Source organism: Lepidochelys kempii, chromosome 4 (genome assembly GCF_965140285.1).
Source record: "Lepidochelys kempii isolate rLepKem1 chromosome 4, rLepKem1.hap1, whole genome shotgun sequence".
NCBI classification, from domain to species: Eukaryota; Metazoa; Chordata; order Testudines; family Cheloniidae; genus Lepidochelys; species Lepidochelys kempii.
In genome coordinates this window covers 43,582,345-43,608,128 of record NC_136383.1, presented here as the reverse complement: position 1 = coordinate 43,608,128, position 25,784 = coordinate 43,582,345, and the positions used below count along the sequence as shown (strand labels likewise).

Genomic DNA, 25,784 nt, shown 5'->3' with positions numbered 1-25,784 from the left:
TTTTTCATTAGCCTGTTACAGAGCTCTCATTCTGAAATGAGCATATGGAGTTATATAGATTGTTGAAGCCAGCTGAGCCTGAGGAAGAACATTATGGTCGAGTTGGAGTTCCCCTGAAGTCTGATAATGACATATTGAGTTTTTAAGGATCTTTTCCTTTAGAAGGAAGACTTTTCCTGTTTAGGATTTGCAGATCCAACTTGTCCTACTGACAGCACAGATGCATCGGACCAGACATTCAGAATGGTAGCACTCGTTACAGAAAGAGTATAACATGCTTTTAGGGATTTACCCTGTCCAGCAACCTTAGGCTTCGGTCTAGGATCTAAGGATGTTATAGGACACAATCCAGAGGAATAAGAGCAACTTGGAACAGTGACTGGACCTACTGACAGGGGTACTGAAACCAGGAGTACTGGATTCAAGGGTACTCCTAACACGATTAGCTCTGCTGAGACTGACACCTGGACCATTCCACTACATTAGGAATGAGACTCCTTTGGTACCAAGGGCTTTACCACCCTGCTTCCTGGATCAGAGGATGGTATCTTGAACAGAAAATTAGGATGCTGCCTCTTAGTTCCCAAAAGAATGGGGGCCAATGCAGGCCACTCTTTACTCCTGGAACGAGATTCATCAGCACTAGAGGACTTGGTCTATAGGACCTCCTGCAGCAGGAAGGCTTGGAGCAGATTTTGACACTCCTTACGGGCTCTTGGAGTAAAGTCCTGCATACTGTGCACTGGAAAGGAAAATGTCCCTAGGATAGCATATGAGACACCTCGTAAGAGTGATGGAGAAAAGACAATAGGTGAAGAGGCACATCTTAAATCCTGGCCACCTTCCCTTCAGATCTGCCTCAGAATATGGGAAACCACCCTGGGGCGCAGAACCTATAGGTATCCTGATAATTGTAGAACAAAACACATTTCAATTAAATAAAACAATTAAACTACTCCTAAAACTAGCTAACAGCACGGAGTTACTTGAAAAAGTGGACCTGGAAAGGTTCCAATCTGTTTGCAACTGTGATTGGAACAGACAGACAGCTGGAGTGCCACCTACTTTATAGCCTCATCCTCAGAATACGCACAGTGAAGGTGGGGGCAGGAAGGAGTGCAAGAATGCTCCAGTGGGTATGGCTATGAATCGTTCCACCATCAGAGCTGCACTGCTGGCGCATCCCAAAGTGGGAATGTGTAGCGGTCGCTCAAAGAATTAAAAAACTTTTCCATTTGTGGTCTACTTATTGGATCCTTATCAGTGTAACCCAATTCTTGTTAGCATAGATTGACAAACACCTAGTAGCTGGAGGACTAACTGATTGGAGGTCTACTAGACTGGAGGTGGGTGGGGAGGAGAGAACATACCAATAAGGTTTAGCACCAGTGAGCAGTGCAGTTTCCAGGCTACCTCATGCTACAGTGATTTCTACTAAGGTGCTTTCTCTGGCTTGGCACTCCATCTTTTGGATCAGTCTCTGATAGTAGGTATCTGATAAATCTGAAGCTCACCACACAACCCCACCAGCTGCTGCGAGAAGCATCATTCTGGTCTTCACCCTCTAGAATGCTTCCTGGATGCTGAAGGGGAGGCATGAAAAGGAAGGGCTCTTCAGTCCTCTAACCTTCTCCCAGACTCTTGGCTGCTGCAAGAAGGGGAGAGGAAAGTTTCTACTACCCTGCACCTCCTCCAGTCTGTTTTTTGAAATTTTCCCCACTTTGTGAATACTTGTCTACCTATTGCTATGCAGCTTTGCCAACAGCAATGTGAAACAGACATAACTGACAGTTTCACTACTGCCCACAGATTTCTGAAAAGCAATAGTGAAGCCCTTTTGTTAGTTTTACTTTGCCACTTCTTGGCAAAGCTATGAGTAGCAGCAATGCCATCTGCTAACAGACAGCACTGCATCAGTTTATACTGTTAACAGCTGGAAGGTTCTTGGTGTAGCCTTAACTGGCTGGCAACTTTTAAAAAAAAAAAAATTATATTCTGAAGAAATTGATTGTTTAGGCCAGCCACACTCAACAAGAAACACTTACACCCCGCCACTTGCAAATAGGTGAATGGGGTTTTCAAGCTTTGTAATAAATTTTAAAACTATGCAAAATTGTGTACATGCATTTAAATCACTTTACCTCTAAAATTAAGTTAACATTTGTAGTCAGAGCTTGCACACGATGGAAGCTGGCAATTAAAGAAATCGGCAAGAATCCTTGTTGGTCCATCTTTCTCCTCAGAAAAAAGTCTCTTTCCAAATTTTCTATGCTGAAATAATACTCACTGGAGAGAGAAACATGTAAATGTGAGCCCAGTGTAGGGTATAGTTTCTTTAATTATTTTTAATCCAAGTTCATCCTTGTCAAAATCTTTATTACAAAATTTGGTATATTTTACTATCAAAAAGATTGATATTTATCACTGTGTGTTTGTTACTTATGAGCTAAAAGTTACAAAAACAGACTAGAAAAGGAGTACTTGTGGCACCTTAGAAACTAACCAATTTATTTGAGCATGAGCTTTCGTGAGCTACAGCTCACTTCATCGGATGTAGCTCACGAAAGCTCATGCTCAAATAAATTGGTTAGTCTCTAAGGTGCCACAAGTACTCCTTTTCTTTTTGCGAATACAGACTAACACGGCTGTTACTCTAAAAACAGACTAGGTAATCAAATAAACCAAATAAAACAGTACTTTAACGTGATCAGTACAGTACATTCATCCAAAGTATAATTGAGGCCTCATTTCTCATTCACCCAACTAGCATAAATGAATGACAAAAGCAAAAAAGAAAAGTAATATTCCTTTTCTGATCCTTCTTTTCTCCTTCTTACATGGATGAGAGGGTAATGGTATTCTCTCAGCATTCATGTGGATGATTCCCCATATAGTGGTATCAATATCTCCATCCTGATCTGTATCTTTTTCTCCTACTCAGGTACCCAGCAGATCAGAATCTTTAGGTGCCCTATCCTAGGGTGAAGGCACAAGCACAGGCATGCAGTCTAGATCATATCTTCATGCAAGCTCAGGTGAGAAAAAAAGAAGCAGAAAAAACACACTTTCCATTGTTCAGTACACTGAGGCGTAGTGCCTGAATGCTCCCAAGGGTACTTGGCAAAAGTTAAGTTCTTCAAAAATAAAGGGTATAAATAAAGAGTGTGAGATGTGGGAGGAAAAAAAAAGGTGCAACAGGCTGTCTAGCTACCCCAGGTCAGGGGAGGGATAGGTTGAGGGAAGAGGAAAGTCTCTAGGGTGATTAAGTTGCTTTATGAAATGATCCCAAGATGTCAAGTTCTACCAAATCAAATGATGGTGTAAAAGGAATGAAGGAATTATAATTGGGAGCCACTACAGAAAGATATAAACCTGAAGACATCCTGGAAGAGGTATGGAAGCTGAAACTGGCAATGACTACCAAACAGCAGGACTCCTCAGACAGATCCTGCGTGAGACTGTTTACATGCTCCCTAATTTCTTACAGTGGAAGATACCTTGTATGAATGTGGGGTCCTTTAGGAATTGGATACTTTAGGAAAAGAGGGAGTTGAGAGTAGAATGCTGAGAGGATCTGAATGCTGAAAAGGTAAGGCATTAATGTAGATGAAAGCCTCTCATGAAGTTGGACTCAAGACAGAAGGTACCAAAAAGGGACCGCAATGTCACCATTGACTCTGAGCTGTAAAGGAGAAACCCAATTTATTCTTTCTTCATAGCCTTCAGTACCAAAGAAGCTTGAAGAGCTAGCACTCTTCATGAAAGACTTAACTCCAGCAGAGACCAGTCAGAAAACTTCAGAACTGGAAGAAATGTAAGCCACCACTTAAAAGTCTGAACCAGCACAGAAGAGTCTTTACGGCTCTTTTTGCCTGAAAAGCAGGAACTTCTTCAGCATGCTGTAAGCAAAGTAAACTTTGATCAATGAAGTCCCTATGCACAACTGAATAGGACCCAACCTTTATTCCCCCCAGTAATATTCCACATGCTATTCTGAAATCCTAACGTACTTTTCCCAGATGAAAGACAAACAAGTACAGACACGCTAACACTGTTAACTAAACTGTTACCTTTACATCTATAAGGTACAGGTAAAACCCGAGATGTGTTCAACCTAATCTCCCAAGTTCCAAAAGCAAGAATGAATAAAGGAAACTGAAGTTGACTCAAACTCTTAACTACTTTACTGGTATCCACCGATCTGGAAAAGGGAATTTGAAAGAACATTAATGAACATGCAGCAAAGAGTCCTATGGCACTTTATAGACTAACAGACGTATTGGAGCATAAGCTTTTGTGGGTGAATACCCACTTCATCAGATGCATTTCGTCACCCATGAAAGCTTATGCTCCAATACGTCTGTTAGTCTATAAGGTGCCACAGGACTCTCTGCTGCTTTTACAGATCCAGACTAACACGGCTACCCCTCTGACTAATGAAAATGTTTATTTTTATGTTCTTCCTGTCTTTCTCTAAAGTCTTTTGAACTTATTTTCCCTCCCCTCCAGAGATGTAAGTTTGGATATACTCCTGTGATAACTTGAAATGTAATCTACTTTTCGATGTGAACCAAAGCATTTTTGAAGAATCAACATAATGTTTGAACTAAGTCTGATGCAGTATATACTTAGTCACATTTGCTTTAAAACAAATGTTAATATACATACCTATTATAATCCTTCTCCCCAATCAAGTTGGTCCCCGTTACATGTATAAAATCACTCGACATTTTTGTTCTCAGAAATAGATTTAACATTTTTCATATTAAGAGGTTAATAGTTCTAAAACTCATTTATATATAAGGATACAACCTTATTTGTCCAAAATATCCTTACTTCCTTGGACTCCAAAAAGAACTCCTCTCTGGAGGGCTAAACATTCTGTACAAGTTTATTTTGCTTGGACTTCCCTCTTTTGCATTCTAGCTTTCATAATTTATAATTAGAAAAATATCAGAAGCAGAAGGTTAAACACTTCCATTTAGATGACATTTAAAAAATAATTGAGGAAGAAAGGTAGCTTTCCATCCCTTTGTTCAAATACAATGAGAAAGGAAGAGATTATGGAACCTCACAGATTCCCAGAACCATTTGAAATGAGGGGAAAAAATGAAGAAGTTATATTCTAAACCTGCTCAACAGTATCTCTTGTGAAACGCAAATTCTATAACCAATGAATCTTAGAGAGTTTGAACAGGCCAGGTGACCAATGACTCTGGTTAACCAGCCATCTTAAGGCTTTAACTGACACTTGCCAACATCTTGTGCTAAAAGAAAATACAAACAACATCAGAAGTCAGATGTGACCAATGTGTGACATTTTGCTGAGCATCAAGGGGGACATCAATGTGTCCTACCTTAGGAGACCTGGACACTGCATGCCCAGAAATCTGACCAACCGTGGAATGTCTGTGCTCCTCCCTCACTTATCTTGAGGACAGTGGAGGCCGATTATTCTGATAAGGAGCTGCACGTCCACTGTCAGGTCTCAGAGGGGCCTGGCAGCAAGAGTTACAAAAAGATTGCAATATAGGCTTGAAGTTGAGACATATGTCAAATTCTTTCTGCCCTTAAAGAGGCCTTATTCTTAAAAAAAAATTTTTTTTGCATCAACTGTTACAAAAGAAGCCAGAGTAAAATAAGCAAATCGCTTCATGGAATACAAGGGCAATATAATCCACCACAAAAGCATCACAGAGAATGCCACTGGCAAATGTAGAATATCAGCCAGTGGTGGAAAATGTCCCTTTTCAGTAGTGACTTAGCGTGTTCCAGGATTTTGCATGATATGCCTCTTTGCGACAATCAGCCTTCCAAATAGTTTCTCGCTCCTTAATGGTGTACATGAGAAAGTAAGTATTTCAGATTATTGAAAAATCAAGTATATGGCTCATTTAAAAACATATTCTTATTTGGTTCTTTCAGGTGAAACACACTGATAAAATACAGAGCTGAAAAGATTGTTTTTAAAAGAAATTGAGAACAAATGGGGGAAAAGTCCCTTCAGAAACTTGAGCTACATACCCAGGAAAGAGTCTTACATGCTAACAGACCAACAGTACTCTAAAGGACAAGCAGACAGACATCCATACTTCAACTTCAAGACCAAGTAAAGGAGGATATGTACCATAAATAAGGAAGGTACATGGATTAAAGGCAGACTACAGTGCCGGAAGATTGAAGATCTTTCTCAAAGTTCCCACTTCTCAGATATTCAGGGTTTTTTCACCCCACTACTCAGCATAATTAAGCAGATATTTACTAGTAATGAATAAACCTCAAATGGTTGGTAGCTAGTATCTTCAGCGCTACTTACATAGTACACTGGAGACTGAGAGGTCAAACGTTGTTTGAAATGAATTTTATCTTAAGTAGATTCCTGACTTTTGTCTAAAAATAAAATTCATACATTATGCAGTGTACTTACATTTGACGTTTAATGTATTCTTTGAGCAGTGCTTCATCCACAGAATACATTTGTACTCCTGTTCCATCGTCATAGTAATACATCATACTACTATTAAGGTCTGGTTGAAATGGCTGATTGGTCCTTTCACCATATAGTTCTTGGTAACCATACGAATACTCATAGTTCACTTCAAAAAGAATGGCGTGAAGAGTAAGGGGAAGGAAAAGAATTTAAGATAAAGAGAAAAATCCAATACAAAAATATTGTAAGGGATATAAACAAACTGTATTATTTGTGCAACAGGCATTCAGTATCTATTCTAGGTAAAAAGTGTTCAAGATATACTACTTGCAATGTGACATGCAAACCACATGGATTTATATACAGGATTTGATTTGTGGCAAGGGAGAGTTGTACAACTTAAATGTTTAAATCTTAATATTAAGTTATATTTTCCATCTTTAACATCTACTCTCATACTTCGAGGGTTTCCTCTGCCACGCCCTCTTCCTCTGCCACGCCCTCTTCCTCTGCCTCTAAAGAATCCTCGAATGTTGCCACCCTCACTTCTCACACTGGAAACTTCATCATGGTCATCTCTCTTCTCTCTATCACGGCGCCAAGCTTTCAAAGAAAAAAAAAAAAAGTACTGTATAGACAATCAATTGAGAGGTTCCACCATGAATAAATAACCTCAGAGAATTATTCCATGGGTATTAGGTACATCAGTTTGCACTGTAAAGAGTAAGTCAAACATCACAAAAGCTGACTAGTAAAGAAGGAAGTGATTTTCAAGTATAACTGATTTCAAAACAAAAACTTATGATTGGCCTTAGCCATTCCATATTTAAGGCTAACATTCGCTCTTTAACAATATTTTGAAATGTTTTAAAGTCCACAGGCACACTCGGATTCTCTTGGAAACTGTACTGCATCATCAGGGCCCTAGGGTTGTTGTATTAATTTAGTTGAGCTCATTAATATGAGCTCTCTAAACAGCTAATATTTCTAAGTGGTCTCAAATCTACATTCACACTCAGATTATTCTGAAAATTTCCATACCTCATCATGACTAGGGATAAAGTTAGCAGTGAAAGTTTGGGATCATTTGACCAAGGCGTTCTGCAGATAAAATCAGCTCCCTATGGGGCAGCTGTAACATTCAAATTGCTCTAAAATTCACATATACGGTGTGACGTTGCACTCCATATATTTTATGGAAATATGCTAATGAGCGTGAATAAAATATAACTGGAATATGCTTTATGCAAAAGGTCTCTTGTAAGGTATCATTCCAAAGCTTATAATCTACTGAGTGTGTTCATCCTATTTGTATGAATGTATCATTCTTATATCTGAAACTAGGAATATGAAGTATAACTCTGGGGTACTACTGTAATTATGCAAAGTGTGGGCCATTAATAGTGGTTTGGAACCTGGATGGCTCCCACTGACTAGGACAATTGCCTGTAAAGGGCTCTGTTTACTTGCAAACCTTCCCTGGTGCATGCCAGCCAGCCTCTGGGTAATGAAGAATGAGGTCTCATAGGACATGTGACCATGTCACATAATACTGGAATCCATCTTAAATCTGGTACTTTTCCATTTTGAAGGGGGGGGGGGAGGGGGAGACCCAGAGATAAAAGATTCCCACCTTGTGACAAAGTTATAGAAGGGGATGGAACAGAACAAAGGGGGCTGCCAGTCATGAGAAAAACCCTAGTTACCACCTGAGCTGGACTGTACCAGGGGAAAGGATTAGGCCCAGTCTAGGAAGGAGTCTAATCTGTGAAAGAAGCTTATTGGAATATCTCTGAGGGTGAGATATAACCTGTATCAGTTTCTTAATGTATTAGGCTTAGACTTGCGTGTTTTTGCTTGGTCACTTACTTTGTTCTGTCTGTTATTATTTGAAACCACTTAAATCATACTTTTTATACTTAATAAAATCACTTTTGTTTATTAATTAACCCAGAGTAAGTGATTAATACCTGGGGGATCAAACAGCTTTGCACATCTCTCCACCAGTGTTACAGAGGTCAGACAATTTATGAGTTTATCCTGTATAAGCTTTATACAGAGTAAAAAGGATTTGGGGTTTGGATCCCATTGGGAATTGGGTGTCTAGGTGCTGGAGCTGGGTGACCTGCTGAGCAGTTTTTGGTTAAAGTCTGCAGCTTTGGGGGGCGTGGACCAGACCTGGGTCTGTGTTGCAGCAGACTAGCGTGTCTGGCTCAACAAGGCAGGGTTCTGGAATCCCAAGCTGGCAGGAAAAACGGGCTCAGAGGTGATTCCAGCATGTCAGGTGACAGTCCCAAGGGCATCTCTGTGAGCAAACCTGTGACATACGAACAGTGTCTTGAAGACAGATGTACCACAAGGGGGCCTGGAGCAGACTTTGTGGTCCAAACTTAGGTCAAGAGATTCCTGAGATATAGTGCCTCCTCTTCCAAAAGAGAGCCATTTATAAAATGTTCAGATTCTTATATTTTTATTGGCGCAGAGCTAGAAAAAGAATAAGGCTTCAACTCTCAGCTATGTATATAATTTGATTGCTCCCAAGCCCAGTTACTAACACTACCGTGGATAATTTTAGGAAATTTAAACTTTATTGCACTATAAAAGCTTAAGCAACTCGACTTAGAGTTTGTTTCCCTGTAAGCTAATGTTTCTGCAGGAAATTCTTCGTGAGTGCCACAGTACTGTACCTAAATGGTGGTTTAGGGGAACAAGCACTGACTGTCCCCTGAACCCAAGGGTCATGACTCTCCTCTGGAGAGTTGAATGATATGCACATTAGTGCTCTCAGCGTGCCTTTGCTTGGTGTCTGCAGCCACAATACAGTTCCTTTTGGAAATGTGAGAGGTGTATGCAATTTTGATGAAGCTTGGCACCTCATAAATATACCTATCCCACCATGGAATAGTATGGTGGACACTACTGTGTCTGGGATATGTATGGTAGTATGGGACAGGAGGCACTAGTTGCCAAACTGAGACAGTCAGACCAGAGAGGCCAGTGGAAGAATCCCAGCCAGGATAAATGAGGTCTATTGTAAAAATGTTGGCTGAACTCTTGCCGAGAAGCACTAGACTTGACAAACCAGCAATGTGCTGGGCATAGGAACAGGCATGCTTGGTACAAGCACCAGGCACACAATGCTGAGGCCAGAGTGCGAAGTTCTGAACAGGCATGCTCCATGGACAGCACAGGTGTAAAAGCACTGAGCCCAAGGGAGGGAGGATGAAGACACCCACTGCAATGAATTAAGCAGTTCACATCTTTCAGAGCTTTTGTTTTAGGCTGTATTCATTACCACCAGAATCAGCTGACAACATTGAATTGAGACCAATAGGCCACTATATACACCTCCATGAGCCTCCTACTCTAAAGACAGGTGCGCACAGCTACTTCTCCATATACACACTAGACCCAGATCTGGTGTACGGACTCTGGAGTTCCATTCTACTCCCCCTTTCTGCATCCAGCTGGCACAAGTACTCCTCCTCACAGTTGCACCATCTTTCTTTTTCCCCAGATCCATCCACACTCACCAGAGCATGGAGAGAGCCACGAGGAAGGTGGAACTGGTAGCTGAATGGTGAAGAGGTATGTACAGAAAGCCTCATTGTACCCACCCCACAACCAGGACCATCCTTACCCATAAGCGAAGTACGCAGCTGCATAGGGCACCAGGAAATTTTGGGGACCCAATTTCCTGGTGCCCTGCGCAGCTGCGTACTGCTCCAGCCCCTGCTCTGCCTCTTCCCCATGGCCCCCGCCCCTGCTCTGCCCCAGCCCCGCCTCTTCCCACCCCTGCTCCGCCCAAGCCCTGCCCCCAATCCACCCCTTCCCCAAAACCCTTGCCTCTTTCTGCCCCACCCCAGCCCTGCCTCTTTCCGCCCCCACTCCCCCGAGGAGTGCAGCAGGGACAGGCCTGCACTCACCAGCAGTGGGAACTGCAACAGCCCAGCCCCAGCCATGCCACCGGTGAGTGCTGGGGGTGGTACCCCCCTGTCCTCCAAGCCAGCCCCCCCCGTGGGGGGCGGGGGGCTGTGTAGGGCCCCAGAATAGCTAGGGACAGCCCTGCTCACAACCACCCCTTAATCATTTCTGCCTCACTCACTATCACCACTTTCTCAAAAGGGAAATTCACTACCAAAAACTTTATCAGAGTGAAAGTGGCTTAGCACTGCTTCATGTCCTTCCTAGAATACCGAAGTAGGGCTAAACTGAGGCCTCAAAGCTAAGAAATATAGAAACTTTCCCCCCAGCACCTTAATTCTGCCCCGCTGGAGCTGGCAGTAGGCACTGGGACCAAACCAAACCTAACATACCCTTAACAAAAATCTGTGATTTTCTGTTGTGTGCTATGTTGTGTCCAACACAATTCTCTACCATCATTCCTCTTGACACACACTCCGTGACTCTCACTTGCTGTACTGATTTAGGGATTAGTAGCCGCAAATTTCTAGATCCCTATTTTCTGACGCACATTTGCAGGAGGCCTGAGCAGATGATTTAAAGCAGATGGCCCTTTTAGCTCTAAAATATCATATATTAAAGATTTTTAAAATATCTGTTGCGTTTCACGGTTGGTGGAATAACTGCCACTGTGTCCTCCAGAGGCAGACATTCCAGTAGATATTTCAATAAGATTAGGGAATACAAATTTGTTTCAATTCGTTCAAGCGCTCTTACATGTTCAGTGCTCACTAGCATTTCACATCTGCACTGGCACTCTCACTGCCATGCATCCTCTGTTCCATGTTATGGCTCAGGGGAGGTCAAGTGGTCTTCTGGCATACATCATAGTGTACTATAAGGCTCAGTCAGGGCTAACTGAAGGTAAGGTGATGTCTCCGAGGAAATGCTTAGGACAATGAACAGGTATTAACATCTGACAAGTCTTTAATGGTTTGTCTGGAGTCAGTAAAGTGGTCAAGAGTTAGCTAAATCTGACCTACACATATTTGCTAAACTGGACCTAAACTCAACATATATCCTAGTCAAGAAAAGTTTAAGATTACCCCCCTCTCACACTAACCTTCACTCTCTTTGCTGTGCTCCACAGGCTCAAGAAGGGTACCATCCTCTAATCTCTCACAGGGACCTCTCTCAAAGGTCAGAGTTAAGATTGTATGGGGGTGTGGTAAGACATCACCGTAACTTTTTATTTTCTGGTTTGAGAGGTTAAGTCTGGCCACTCTTCACATTCTGAAAGGGCACGAGTCAGTGCTCAACAACCTTAACTATGTTAACAATGTATTTGGCAGTGATTTATTATTTGCAATTGTGTGCATGTACACACACACACACACACACACACACAGCATGAGTGAAAATCTTAAACCGTTTAAAAAAAAATTTTTTTCCGTTCACTATTCAACTACCCAGAGTAACTAACTACAATTTAGTTCTTTCAGATAAATTATTGCATCGTTAACACTAAAGTCAAGCTTCTGCACAACCAACCATGTTACTAAAGTCTGTTCAGGAGACACTCAGTATTGGAATAGTAGGTCAAGAAAAAAGGCCCTTAACAGGTCACATGGACAGGCTTTAACATCCAGTCTCACAACATACCGAGTTTCTATCAGTGTTTTACTTTAACTGACACGAACATTCAATGAACAAAAATGTTAAGTTATACTTAGGCACTCAGATACCACAATGATGGGAACCACTGTAAAAGCCAGAGTTAGGACTGAAAACCACTTACTTCTTGACTCGTTTCGTCTGTTGTTGTATGGCACTACTTTGTTTGTTTCTGGCTGAGATCTTGAACTATTTCGAGAGCCTGTTCCTTCTTGGCTATCTGGTCTTACATCATCTAAATGAAGTGGTACCCACTTCTGCTTGTTACCTTAAAGAAGTGAAAAAAAAATATTCTCAACCTTAACTACGGTGCAGCTTGGCATTTCACTATAATTTAGCTGTTTAGAATATATTGTATAATTCATTTTTAAAGGAAGAATTAGTAGCTCTTAAATAATTAACCTAAAATATTTAAACAATAGGAAAGATTTTAATACCAATGCTGTAAGTAAAAATAAAATCAGAAAATAGTAACTTTTCAGTTTTACAGAATAGATCTTAAGTAAGCCTTGAATTTAATAACTGAAGTGAATTTGGTCAAGCTTAAAGGAGGAACCGCAAAGGGAGGTTACTTATTGTAACTGGAGGTTCTTTGAGATGAGTGGTCCCTATCTGTATTCCACATGTGGGTATGCATGCAGGACATGCGCCCGAGTCCAGAACTTCTTCAAAGCAGTGTCTGTTGGCCCGCACACATGCAGTAGTTCTCCTCTTGCTCCTGACCAGGGGCTTAAGGGGCAGTGGGGGTTGACGCCTCTTCAGTTCCACCTCTGCAAATCCAACAGGATCCAAAGCATAGTAGATGGCAGGGGAGGGGGATAGTGGAGTACAGATAGGGACCACACATCTTGAAGAACCTCCGTTACAGTAAGAAACCTCCACTACTTCAAGTGATGGTCCCTGTGAGTATTCCACACATGGGTGATTGGCAAGCAGTATTCTGACTAGAGGCTGGTAAGAGGAAGCTGGTAGCAAAGATGCTTGCAGCACTACTGATCCCACCACTACATCAACAGCTGAGGCATGAACTAGAGCGTAGTGTGTCACAAATGTGCGAATCAAACTCCAGGTGGCCTCTCTGCAGATGTTCTGCAGTGGAATGTCTGACAGAGATGGAGCGAGCTGTGACACCCCCAAGGGGAAGAATGTTTGATATCTTGTAGCACTTTAAGATGCATCCTGAGACCCACTTAGAAATCCTCTGGGATGATATGGCTTGCCCATGCAATATCTGCTATGGCAATAGAGTCTGGGTCATTTCCCAATAGGCTTGTATCTTTGTAGTTAGAACACCAGGGCCTGCCGGACATCAAAGAAGTGAACTCATGTCTTCAGAGGAAGTGTGAGGTTTTGGTAAAAATAAAGGTAAGTATTATTTGACTGTTGTGGAACTCAATCTTTGAAGAAACTTGAGTGTAGTCAAAGAGAAATCTTTTCTTTGTGAAACGCTTTAACAGGAAGGTCCACCATGATACCTCTGAGCTCACTGACCCTCCTACCTGAGGTGACAGCTACTAAGAATGCCATCTATGTGGATAGGTGGACTTGGCACAAGTCGCTATGGTGTTGAAAGGTGGGCTAGTGAGCTTGGACAGGATGAGGTTAACATGCCATTGAGGGGTAGGTTTAAGCACTGGTGGGAAGGTCCTGATCAGGCCTTTCATGAATCATACTGTAGCTGGGAGAGTAAAGAACACCGGAGGAAGGAAGGAACTAATCACTGCTAGGTATACTCCTAAGAAGCCAAGAGAGACCCTGGAAGTCTTTAGGGACAGGATATACTGCAGCCATTCCAGTTCTAGACTCTCTGGAGAACAATGATTTTGTTGCTGAAAAGCGTCTCCATTTAGCCTGATAGGTTTTAGTAGACTCTTTTGGACTGTGGTTAAGGATCACCTGAACTGGGGTGGAACAGGAGCATTCTATTTCCAACACCCATCCAAAAACCAGGATGGGAGGTAAGGTGGCATGAGCCCAGTCTGGAATGCTTGGTCTTCCCCCTATCTGGGTTCAGGAGATTCAGGAACAGGCAGATCCTGATTGTTGGGGGGGAGACATCAATAGAAATTCTGTGAACCAAAGCTGTCTGGGCCAGTGGGGTACAAGGAGAATGATGTTGGCTTTGTTGCGATGCATCTTCCCTATGAGTTGCAGAAGCAGCGGAATGGGAGGCAATGCAATCTGAGGCTGTTCATCCAGGACATCAGCAAGTGTTACCTTGAGAGTCACAATAGGGGGAGCGTTCTGTTCATTTGCGACTCAAAGAAGTCCCACAGCAAAATAACATGCTGTGTAAAATCTCACTTAGGACTGCATCACGAACCTGCCACTCATGGCCTATCAACAAGATTCTGGTTAATTTGTATGCCAGGGAGTTGTGAATACCCATAAGATATGTGGCCTGTATCGCAATGCAGTTCCTGACATCCCTCTTCCAAAGTCTGACAACTTCCTGGCAGAATGGATGAGACCTCCCTGTGTGTTTATATAGACCACCATGGTGATAATGTCCAATATTATGTGTATACAGAGTGAGCATATAAGTGAAAGGAAGACCTTGCATGCAAGGAGGATCAACCTCAGTTCCAGTAAGTTTATATGTAGTCTGGCTTTTCATGGGGACTTAGTGCCCTGAGCATCCCACCCCAAAAGGGAAGTTTGTCTGTCATACTGGTGGCCCTGGAAGTGGCACTGTTGAAGGGAACTCCCACTATGACCTTTTCTGGGTTTGACCACTAAGACTATGGCTACACTTGCAGATGTAGAGTGCCAGGAGTTAAACCAGCCCTCAGAGACCGCAGCAGGGAAAGCGCTGCCACGTGTTCACTCTGTCAGCTGCAAGCACAGTGGCATGGCCACATTAGCAGCTCTTGGAATGCCACAGATGCCAAGTGGCTTCAGCGTGTAGCAAGTGACTGCAGCCTGTTTTTCAATGTGGGGGGGGGTAGGTCAAGTGTGACAGGGAGTGTGTTGTGTGTATGTGGGGGGAGACACTGTTTTGGGGGGCAGAGAATGTGTCGGCATGTGGTCTTGTAAGTTCAGAGAGCAGTAGCGGGAACCCTGACATCAGTTCCCCCCCGGCCTCTCTCTCTCTCTCTCTCTCACACACACACACACACGCCTGCCTCTGCAGCAGGACCATTCCTCAGTAATGGTTTACTTCGTGTCCCAGAGCAGATAAGCATGCCGGATGTCAGAAACAGAGCTTTGAAAGGGGATATCTGCATGCCTGCAGCAGAGTTCAAAACAATGACGAGAATGGCCACTTGACTTCAAGGGATTATGGGACGTTTCTGGAGGCCAACCACAGCACAGTTATGCAACACTTCGGCCACACTGACACCCCAGCATTTCAGCCAAGGCACAGCAAGCTCTGTGCTTCTGTGGAGGTGGATTACCAGAGGTGCTCCAGCCGCGGACTCAAGGTGCCTTGCCAGTGTGGACACCTCAGGAGTTAGGGCGCCCAGAGCTGATTTAATGTGATCCAACTTCCAAGTGTAGCCAAGCGCTTAGTTAGGGAGGTGACAACTCTAACAGGAACTACCACTTTGGAGTTGATGTGGTCCTTGATGGTTGATAGATCAAGTGGAGCCAAGCCTGCACGCACTGCAAGTGAAGTCTGGCAAAAGGAGTCACACAGGTGCACGTGGGGGCCTAAAAGTGAAAGGCACCTTGTGTACTGTGGCTCATGTTCTGTGGATGATGTGTGACATCAAGTTGCTCATTGCATGAAACCTTTTGTGAACACTTCCGTGGAAACCGAGTCCAAATTTTGCCCCTATAAAAAGTTTATTGACTGGTGGGTAACAAAACAGACTTTTCTTCATTGAGAAATGCCTAGGGGCATTTAAAACTTGTATGAAAAACGCTGTTGCCAACCTGATGAAATCTGAGGAAGTAGTGACCACCTTGTCCAGTGAAGAAGCACCCAGTGAAACCATCGGATTCAGTTCCACCTCTTCCCTCCTTGTACACTGATGGAACCAGCTTGCGAGAGGAAGAGGCGTGATATAACTTGAGAGGGGTCCGGATGCCTGCTATAAGGATCCAATGAACCCCAATAAGACTCGAAAGAGGGATCAATCAATTGCGGGGAACTCCCAAGAAAACCACTACCAGCGGTCCCTGGGGAACAGCAAATGTAACCCCTCGACTGTCTATTGGGGCTCAACTGCCTCCATTGAAATACCCATGTGGCCATCTCCTCTGATTCATCTCAGTTCGAGAATTGCTCCATCGGTAGCAGCAGTGCTGTCGGTGCCGGGGCACTCCTTCCAGAAGGCTGGAGGTGAGACAGCTTCTCGGACAGTTATGTACCTGCCTCCTCTGGATAAGGACATCCCTCAGGAGGGCCAGGCCAGAAAGAAGTGGAGACCATGGATAAGGAAGGAATATATCCTCTGGTGTTACAAAAGTCTTGGTATGCTCTCATGCCTGAGGGCTTCCCACAGTTAAAACGGACAGATCCAGTGCACCTGCAGCAAATGGACAGTCTTTACATGGATGAGGCAGTACTGACAATGGGTCCAGACCATCACTTGTAGACAAAACCAGCGAACATCTATCCTGATGATTTACAGGACCATAACCAGGGTGGGGCGAACCCAGGGTGCAAAGCCTGGGAGGGGGAGAAACGTGCAGAAGAGTAGAAAAATGGGGCGGGACAAATAAACGATAGGAGGTAGAGCCCTACAGCAGGACTGGGATCCCACAGGACCCACTGCCACAGTAGCAGGAGTAGGATAATTTTTTAAATCAAAAATGCTGTAACAGGTAGGAGTGGGAATTGTGGGGTGGGAGGGGATCAGGATTAAAAAAAAATAGTCCTCCTACACCACAAACAACATGAAATGCTCTGGCCAGCAGCCACTGCTCTCTGGCTGCCCAGCTTTGAAGGTAGCGCCGCTGCCAGCAGCAGTGCAGACGTAAGAGTGGCAATACTTAATACTGCAGGGTAGGCAGCATGACTGGGATCCTGCAGAACCTGCTGGCATAACAGCAGGTGCAAGATAAAAATTCAACCAACAATGCAGGAGCAGGTGGGAATGGGTATTGCAGGGTGGGACTGAATTAAAAAAATAGTCCCTCACAGGTCTCTAGTAAGGGGTACAAATATGCTTGCTCGCCCCAGGTGCTAAAATGCCCTCTTACTGCACTGATGATTTGGCATCAAGGTGACAAATGGAGCTTTCTTTTTACACATCTTGCCCTCCAATCAGGTGGTCTTCATCGGAGCCTGTTCCTTAGGTTGCATATGTGACGTTTCACCCCACCTGCACAGGCTCAGAGGAAATGTGCTTCTTATGGATGGTCCTCAATAGGGATTTGTCCTTGCTACCATGAGAGCGCCCTGCAAAGATGGGCTTAGATAGTGAGAGCTCCACTCCAAGACACATGCTTGGACAGATACTGCTGGTCAATTGAGGGGTCTGATGTACATAGGGGTCCCGATGGCCCTTTCGGAGAGAGACGTCATAGTATTCTCCATCAGGGCTTCCATAGGCAAAGCTCCTGGGCAGGAAAGAGCAACAGATACTGCACTTTGCAGAGATATGCACCTCACCCTGACAGTACAGGCTACATTGATATTTGTGACTGATGGACAAGATCAATGGCAGGAGATGCAATTCTTGAATCCCGGGACCCTGGGCATAGTCCCAGAGCTGGGGAAAGGCTTCCCAACTGGGGAGAAAAGTACTCTATACTATACATTTTAACTAACTTAAGAATTCAACTATTTACAATTTTTTTTTTTGATAAGTTAAGCAATGAAAACAAGGACAATTGTAACTCAGGCCATGCATCAGGAAGGAACTACAGAAGCATCGACCCACACTGCCTCCTATACCCTCGGTCAGGAGCATGAGGTAAGCTACTGTACATATGTGGGCCAACAGATGCTGCTTTCAAGTATTTCCAGACTTAGATGCATAGCACGCATGCATACCTGTGTGTGGAATATACATAGGGACCATCATTAGAAGAAGAATATGGGATACCTTCATAACAGAAAGAAAAGACCTTAGTTCCAGGCGATGGAGATTTATGTTCCTAACAACGTTAAGTTGTGGTATGCTAAAGTATAACAAACACTAAGATGAAGCATATAAGAAAAATATCTTAATAGCAAAAGGGTAAAAAGATTCATAATGCTATCTAGCTCAGGGGTAGGCAAACTTTTTGGCTGGAGGGCCACTTCAGAGTTGTGACACTGTATGGAGGGCCGGTTAGGGAAGGCTGTGCCTCCCCAAACAGCCTGGCCTCCGCCTCCTACCACTTCCCATCACCTGACTGCCCCCCTCATGACCCCCAATCCATCCAACCCCCTCTGCTCCTTGTCCCCTGACTGCCCCTTCTGGGACCCCCGCTCCTAACTGCCCCCCTGGGACCCAACCCCCTATCCAACCCTCAACTGCTCCCTGTCCCTTGAGTGCCCCGAGCCCTATCCACACCCCCACCCCTGACAGTCCCCCCCCCCGGGACTCCCATGCCTATCCAACCCCCCCTGCTCCTCGTTTCCTGACTACCCCCCCCCAGAACCTCCCGCCTCATCCAACCGCCCCCTGCTCCCCATCCCCTGCCTCTTATCCAACCCCCCCGCTCCCCACCCCCTTACCATGCTGCTCAGAGCAGCAGGAGCTTGCAGCCCCGCTGGAGCCAGCCACACCGCCCAGGAGGAGCGGCAGGCCAGAGCGCTGGCGTCGCTGCGGGGGAGGGGCCGGGAGCTTGCCTCCCCGGCTGGGAGCTCAGGAACTGGGCCGGATGGTCCCGCAGGTCGGATGTGGCCTGCGGGCCATAGTTTGTCCACCTCTGATCTAGCTTTTTAACCATAACGTCTGCTATTCTGCAGCTGGTTGGGAGGTGGGAGAGGCACCTTAATTCTTATGCAAAAAAAAAAAAAGCAATATGGATCATGAATAAAAAATATCAGATATCAACATATGAATCAGATAATTCAGATTTAAGTTCTTCAGACTTCCGATGGAATATACATTTTAAAGTTGACAATTTTTTTTTGCATCAACACAAGGCTAGAAGATTCACCATTATCATTACAAAAAATAACAGTTCTGTGTGATAGAACACCAAGACCTTTTACCCTATAGTGGAGACTTCTGTTTTTAACAAGTATTGTTTTTGTCAATTTTTTAGGTATAAATGATACCAAACTGTGTTCTAAAGCATAAGATTCTCTGTTAATAGAACACAAATTTTGTTCTTGCCTGGCATATTCTATAAAAAGAGCCAAGAATATGACGTGTTATTCACTAATAAAAACTCAGCTGTCTTTGGAATTTCCAGTTTTGTGCATTATCCACTATTTGCAACTCTAGATCAATATTTTTAGAAAGTGTTCTCCAATTTTGGATATATTTGCCTTAAATACCAGTGTACAACCTATCCAGAACTTCTTAAAGTTGAAGGCTTATAGATCTCAAGTTATTTTCCAGCTTCAGACTTAGTTACAGTTCTCATTATTTGTGCTGTCCCACAAACTGATCTAAGCATATGGGTTATACTTTATCCATTTGAGTTTTTAAAATGTGTCTTTGCAAGATACATACGATACAGTATCCATTTTATTTTCCATATTTTACTGTGGAGAAAATACTGTTTTAAATCCCAAAATCTCAAGTGGCCCCTCCTAAACTAGCTTGTCCAGATTAAGACAGAAGTGGAATCAACAGATTTAGCAAAACTTCTTTCTGTAAACAGCTCTCAGGAAGGACAGTAGACCATGGAGCACTCTCTTATGAGTTTACTCTTCTTTGACAAGTCATGGGCACCAATGATACTGCCAAGAATGACCTTAAGTGGGACACTGCAGACTACGTGGCTCTGGGAAGAAGGATAAAGGAGTTTGAGGCGCAAGTTGTGTTCTCGTCCATCCTCCCCGTTGAAGGAAAAGGCCCAGGTAGGTACCGTCGAATTGTGGAGGTAAATGGGTGGTTACGCAGGTGGTGTCGGAGAGAGGGCTTTGGATTCCTTGACCATGGGATGTTGTGCTGGAAAGAAGGATTGCTAGGAAGAGATGGGATCCACCTAACTAACAGAGGCAAGAGTATCTTTGCAGGCAGGCTGCTAACCTAGTGAGGAGGGCTTTAAACTAGGTTCACCGGGGGACAGTGATCTAAGCCCTGAGGTAAATGGGGAAGTGGGATACCGGGAGGAAACACAAGGAGGAAGGTGCGGGAGGGCGCTCCTGATTCATACTGAGAAAGCAGGGCAATCGGCTAGTTATCTTAGGTGCATGTACATGAACGCAAGAAGCCTGGGAAACAAGCAGGAAGAAATGGAAGTCCTGGCACAGTCAAAGAACTACGATGTGATTGCAACAACAGTGACTTGGTGGGGTAGAACACTGTCATGGACGGGTATAAACTGTTCAGGAAGGATAGGCAGGAGAGGAAAGGTAGAGGAGTTGCATTGTATGTAAGAGAGTGGTATGATTGCTCAGAGCTCCAGTATGAAACTGGAGAAAAGCCTGTTGAGAGCCTTTGGGTTAAGTTTAGAAGCAAGAGCAAAAAGATGTCATGGTGGGTGTGTGCTATAGACCAGTGCTACTCAAAGTGGTGGTCCGCGGACTGGTGCCGGTCCGCAAGCCATCAGCTGCCGGTCTGCGTGCATAGTGGGAAAAAAAATTGCCGGTCCCCCACATCAGATAGCTTGAGAAGCACTGGTATAGACCACCAGACCAGGAGGATGAGGTAGACGAGGCTTTCTTCAGATAATTAACTGAAGTTTCCAGAACACAGGCCCTAGTTCTAATGGGGGACTTCAATCACCCTGACATCTGCTGGGAGAGCAATGCAGCAGTGCACAGACAACCCAGGAAGTTTTTGGAGAGCGTTAGGGACAACTTCCTGGTGCAACTACTGGAGGAACCAATCAGGGGCCATTCTCCTCTTGACCTGCTGCTTACAAACAGGGAAGAATTGGTAGGGGAAGCAGAAGTAGGTGGTAATCTGGGCAGCAGTGACCATGAGTTGGTTGAGTTCAGGATCCTCACAAAAGGAAGAAAGGAGACTAGCAAAATATGGACCCTGGACTTCAGAAAAGCAGACTGACTCCCTTAGGGAACTGATGGGCAGGATCCCCTGGGAGGCGAATATGAGGGGGAAAGGAGTCCAGGAAAGCTGGCTACATTTTAAAGAAGCGTTATTGAGGGCGCAAGAACAAACCATCCCGATGTGCAGAAAGAATAGCAAATATGGCAGGAGGCAGCTTGGCTTAACAATCAAATCTTCAGTGAGCTTAAACACAAAAAGGAAGCTTACAAGAAGTGGAAACTTGGTCAGATGACTAGGGAGGCGTATAAAAATATTACTTGAACATGCAGGGGTGTCATCAGGAAGGACAAAACGCAACTGCAGTTGCAGCTGGCAAGGGATGTGAAGGGTAACAAGAAGGGTTTCTACAGGTATGTTAGCAACAAGAAAAAGGTCAGGGAAAGTGTGGGACCCTTAATGAATGGGGGAGGCAACCTAGTGACAGATGATGTGGAAAACGCTGAAGTATTCAATGCTTTTTTTGTCTAGGTCTTCACAGACAAGGTCAGCACCCACACTGCTGTCCTGGGCAACACAGTATAGGGAGGAGGTGAGCAGCCCTCAGTGGTGAAAGAACAGGTTAAGGACTATTTAGAAAAGCTGGACATGCACAAGTCCATGGCTCCAGATCTAATGCATCCGAGGGTGCTGAGGGAATTGGCTGATGTGATTGCAGAGCCATTGGTCATTACCTTTGAAAACTCGTGGCGATCAGAGGAGTTCCCGGATGATTGGAAAAAGGCAAATATAGTGCCCATCTTTAAAAAAAGGGAAGAAGGAGAACCTGGGGAACTACAGACCAGTCAGCCTCACCTCAGTCCCTGGAAAAATCATGGAGCAGGTCCTCAAGGAAACCATTTTGAAGGACTTGAAGGAGAAGGTGGTGATCAGGAACAGTCAACATGGATTCACCAAGGACAAGTCATGCGTGACCAACCTGACTGCCTTTTCTGATGAGATAACTGGCTCTGTGGATATGGAGAAAGCAGTGGACTTGATATATCTTGACTTTAACATCGCTTTTGATATGGTCTCCCACAGTATTCTTGCCAGCAAGTTAAAAAAGTATGGCCTGGATGAATGGACTATAGGGTGGCTAGAAAGCTGGCTAGATTGTCAGGCTTAATGGGTAGTGATCAACGGCTCGATGTCTAGTCAGCAGCCGCTATCAAGTGGAGTGCCCCAGGGGTCAGTCCTGGGGCTGGTTTTGTTCATCATCTTTATTAATGATCTGGATGATGGGATAGATTGCACCCTCAGCAAGTTCTCAGATGACACTGAGCTGTGGGGAGGTAGATACGCTGGGGGGTAGGGATAGGATCCAGAGTGACCTAGACAAATTGGAGGATTGGCCCAAAAAAATCAAATGAGTTTCAACAAGGACAAATGCAGAGTCCTGCACTTAGAAAGGAAGAATCCCATGCACCTCTACAGGCTGGGGACAACTGGCTAAGCAGCAGTTCTGCAGAAAAGGACCTGGGGATTACAGTGGATGAGAAGCTGGATATGAGTCAGCAGTGTGCCCTTGTTGCCAAGAAGGCTAATGGCATACTGGGCTGTATTAGTAGGTGCATTGCCAGCAGATTGAGGAAAGTGATTATTCTCCTCTATTCGGCACTGGTGAGGCCATATCTTGAGTATTGTGTCCAGTTTTGGGCCCCCCACTACAGAAAGGATGTGGACAAATTGGAGAGAGTTCAGCAGAGAGCAATGAAAATAATCAGGGGATTGGGGCATATGACATATGAGGAGAGGCTGAGGAAACTGGGCTGCTTCAGTCTGCAGAAGAAGAGTGAGGGGGGATTTGGTAGCAGCCTTCAACTACCTGAAGAGGGGTTCCAAAAAGGATGGAGCTAGGCTGTTCTCAGTGGTGGCAGATGACAGAACAAGGACTAATGGTCTCAAGTTGCAGTGGGGGAGGTCTAGGTTGGATATTAGGAAACACTATTTCACTAGGAGGGTGGTGAAACACTGGAATGGGTTACCTAGAGAGGTGGTGGAATCTCCATCCTTAGGAGGTTTTTAAGGCCCAGCTTGACAAAGCCCTGGCTGGGATGATTTAGTTGGTGTTGGCCCTGCTTTGAGCAGGGGGTTGGACTAGATGACCTCCTGAGGTCTCTTCCAACCCTAATCTTCTATTTTATGACACCTCAAAAATGACAAGGGCAGGGGGGAAAGTAGTTTTAAAACTTTACACTGCAAATAATGCATCCAGTCTCATGCACATACTGAAAGGTGAAAATAGAAAAGCATAAAGTATGCCAAGTCACTCACCTTCCTATCATCTGGAAGGTTTATTATCGAAAAATTTTAGTAATGCAATAAATCAGAATTGTTATAATTTTGCGTAGTGCCTAGGCCAACCTTTTTTCCTTTGATTGTTACACTGAGCCTCATCTTCACTGACATTTTCTCCAGGACCATCTGGCTTTGCTTGCAGGTTCTCAATTTCAGTGGTAGCTCTCTTTTCAGTTTTCTCCTCCTTTTCTTTTTTAGTTAGTGGCTTTTTATTCTGATGATTTATGGTTTTGCACTGCAAGAGATATTGCTAAATATTTAACATGATTTTATGGATTCTGACTGCATAAAATACATTTAAAGCAAGTTTCTGTACTTATTAACATGACTTAAGATAAGTGGTTCTCAATCTTTGAGCATGATAAGCTCCAAAGTTATGAGTTGTGTAAAGTATAAAAATTATTATTATAAGGGAGTCCTCAGACTTATGATGCCTGACTTACATTGGATGCCACTTACAATGCTTTTCAATTGACTGCCCGCTTCACCCCTACGACGTTTGTTTCGCCCTTACGACAAAAGCTGGCAGGGAGAACAGAACACATCACATGTGAGCCTCAGCCAATCATGGATTTCACTGTTCAAGCTTTCTGATTGGCTGAGCCTCGGGCTGGGAGCCAATCAGAAACAAGCTACCCTAGCCGTGGAAGCCAATCAGACAAGCGACTGCAAGGGACCCCCTTCCAGCTTCATTCATTATAACGCAACCATGAAGTTATTTACAAGCAATTCTGTTAAAAGCAAGCCCAATTCTGCATAGTATGGTGCCTGCATTCTGAGCAGCCACCTGTCTGCCCAGCCAGCCCAGCTGCTCCAGAGAAGACTCCAGGGAAACTTGCAGCCCAGACTTCAGAGAAGCCCCCAGCCAAGAGCCCTCCAAAAAGTTCTGGAAAGTCAAGGCATATGTGATTTTGTGCGTTTATTTGCATGCTGTTTACCAAGTAAATACACTGATGCTACATTAGTCATCTATAATTCATTTAGTTCAAAAATCTGGGTTATTGTGGTGAAAACAGTGCATCAAGCCTTGCTTCAGGAACAACCGCCCCTTTATACCATTGATTCCTATGGGAAAACCAGTTTCGACTTACAATGTTTCAACTTACAACGCAATTCTGAGGAACAAATTGTGTCGTAAGTCCGAGGACTCCCTGTATTATTAAACAGATTCTAAGTTTTCATTTTAAAAATGTTTCTAAGTCTTCCTGGTTACAAAAATTAACTTTAGAATGCAAACAGTTATAACAATTAGTTGTACTAAATATGTAACACTGCAGAAGGTACAATTATGGTATTTTCAACAACAATGTATAAATGATATCTTGTTAAAGTGAAATTATCTACATTATAGCAAAACATAAGAATGGGAAGTTACTTATCTTATTGTATTCAAAGTGTGTGGTCCCTATCTGTATTCCACCATGGGTAAGAATGTGGACCACACGCCTGAGACCAGAGAATTCTTGCAAGCAGTGTCTGTTGGCCCATGCTCTCACCTCTGCTCTCCTCATGCTCCACTGTGAGGATATAAGGAGTGAAGTGGACCGACCACCTCCAGTTTCTTCTGTACTGTGAATCTTGTCATGATCCAAAGCAGAAGGAAAGGAAGGTGGGTAATGGAATACAGCTAGGGACTACACATCTCAAAGAATTCCACTTACAATAAGATAAGTAACTTCCCTTTCTTCAAATGCTGGTGCTTATGTGTTTTCCATTGTAGGTGACTGAAACAGTAATCAAAGGAGGAGGGTGCAAGAATGCAGGCAATATAACTGCTTATAGAAATGCTGTCCCAAAGGATGTGTCAGAGTGTCTTGGACCAAGGAATAATGTTTCCTGAATGGGTGGATACAACTCCACACAGCTACCCTGCAGCTATCAAGCTGGGACACCTCATGAAGTGATACTACAGAGGTTGCTTGTGCCGTTGTAGAGTGAGCCCTTACCCTGTGAGGTGAATGAATCTGTGCCAAGGATACAGTCATAGATCCACTTATATTCTTTGAAAGGATATAGATTATTCTCATACTTGTTCTGCTATGGCAACCAACCGTCTAGATAATTTTCTGATCTGTTTCATTCTCTGTGGGTAAAATGCCAATACTCACCGAACATCAAGGGAATAGTCTTCTTATCTGAGGCATGGGACTTCAGGGGGGGAAAAAAAAAGCACAGATAAGTGAATTGACTGGTTTATGTGAAGTTACAAAAAAGTTTCTTAGGAATGAATTTCAGGTGTAATTGTAGTTAGACGTGGTCCTTATGGACTATTATGTCTAGTACATCGGTCATTAGGGCCCCAAATTCACCTACTCTTCCGGCTGAAGTGATGGCAGTGAAGAACATGACCTCCTCTGACAGGCAAGACATGGAACACATGATTAGTGGTTCAAAGGGGGATTTAGAAGATCTCAGTGAAGGGTTGGTGA

At 43.9% G+C, this 25,784-nt stretch overlaps 1 protein-coding gene across 3 annotated transcripts in view; it reads right to left on the bottom strand.

The window, feature by feature from the left end:
- LARP1B (La ribonucleoprotein 1B) overlaps positions 1-25,784 on the bottom strand; it is a 104,663-nt gene that overhangs the window by 43,311 nt on the left and 35,568 nt on the right. For 2 of the 3 annotated variants that reach the window (XR_012158553.2, XM_073341094.2), the window contains exons 4-8: positions 23,422-23,590; positions 12,132-12,275; positions 6,890-7,033; positions 6,428-6,596; positions 2,142-2,286 (exon numbers count right to left, since the gene is read on the bottom strand). Coding sequence is in view for 2 of the 3 variants with exons in the window: in XM_073341094.2 (XP_073197195.2) it covers positions 2,142-2,286; positions 6,428-6,596; positions 6,890-7,033; positions 12,132-12,275; positions 23,422-23,590 (771 nt within the window). In the remaining variant the exon portion in view is untranslated. The remainder of the gene's footprint in view (positions 1-2,141; positions 2,287-6,427; positions 6,597-6,889; positions 7,034-12,131; positions 12,276-23,421; positions 23,591-25,784) is intronic. The other variant, XM_073341095.2, reaches the window with a different exon arrangement.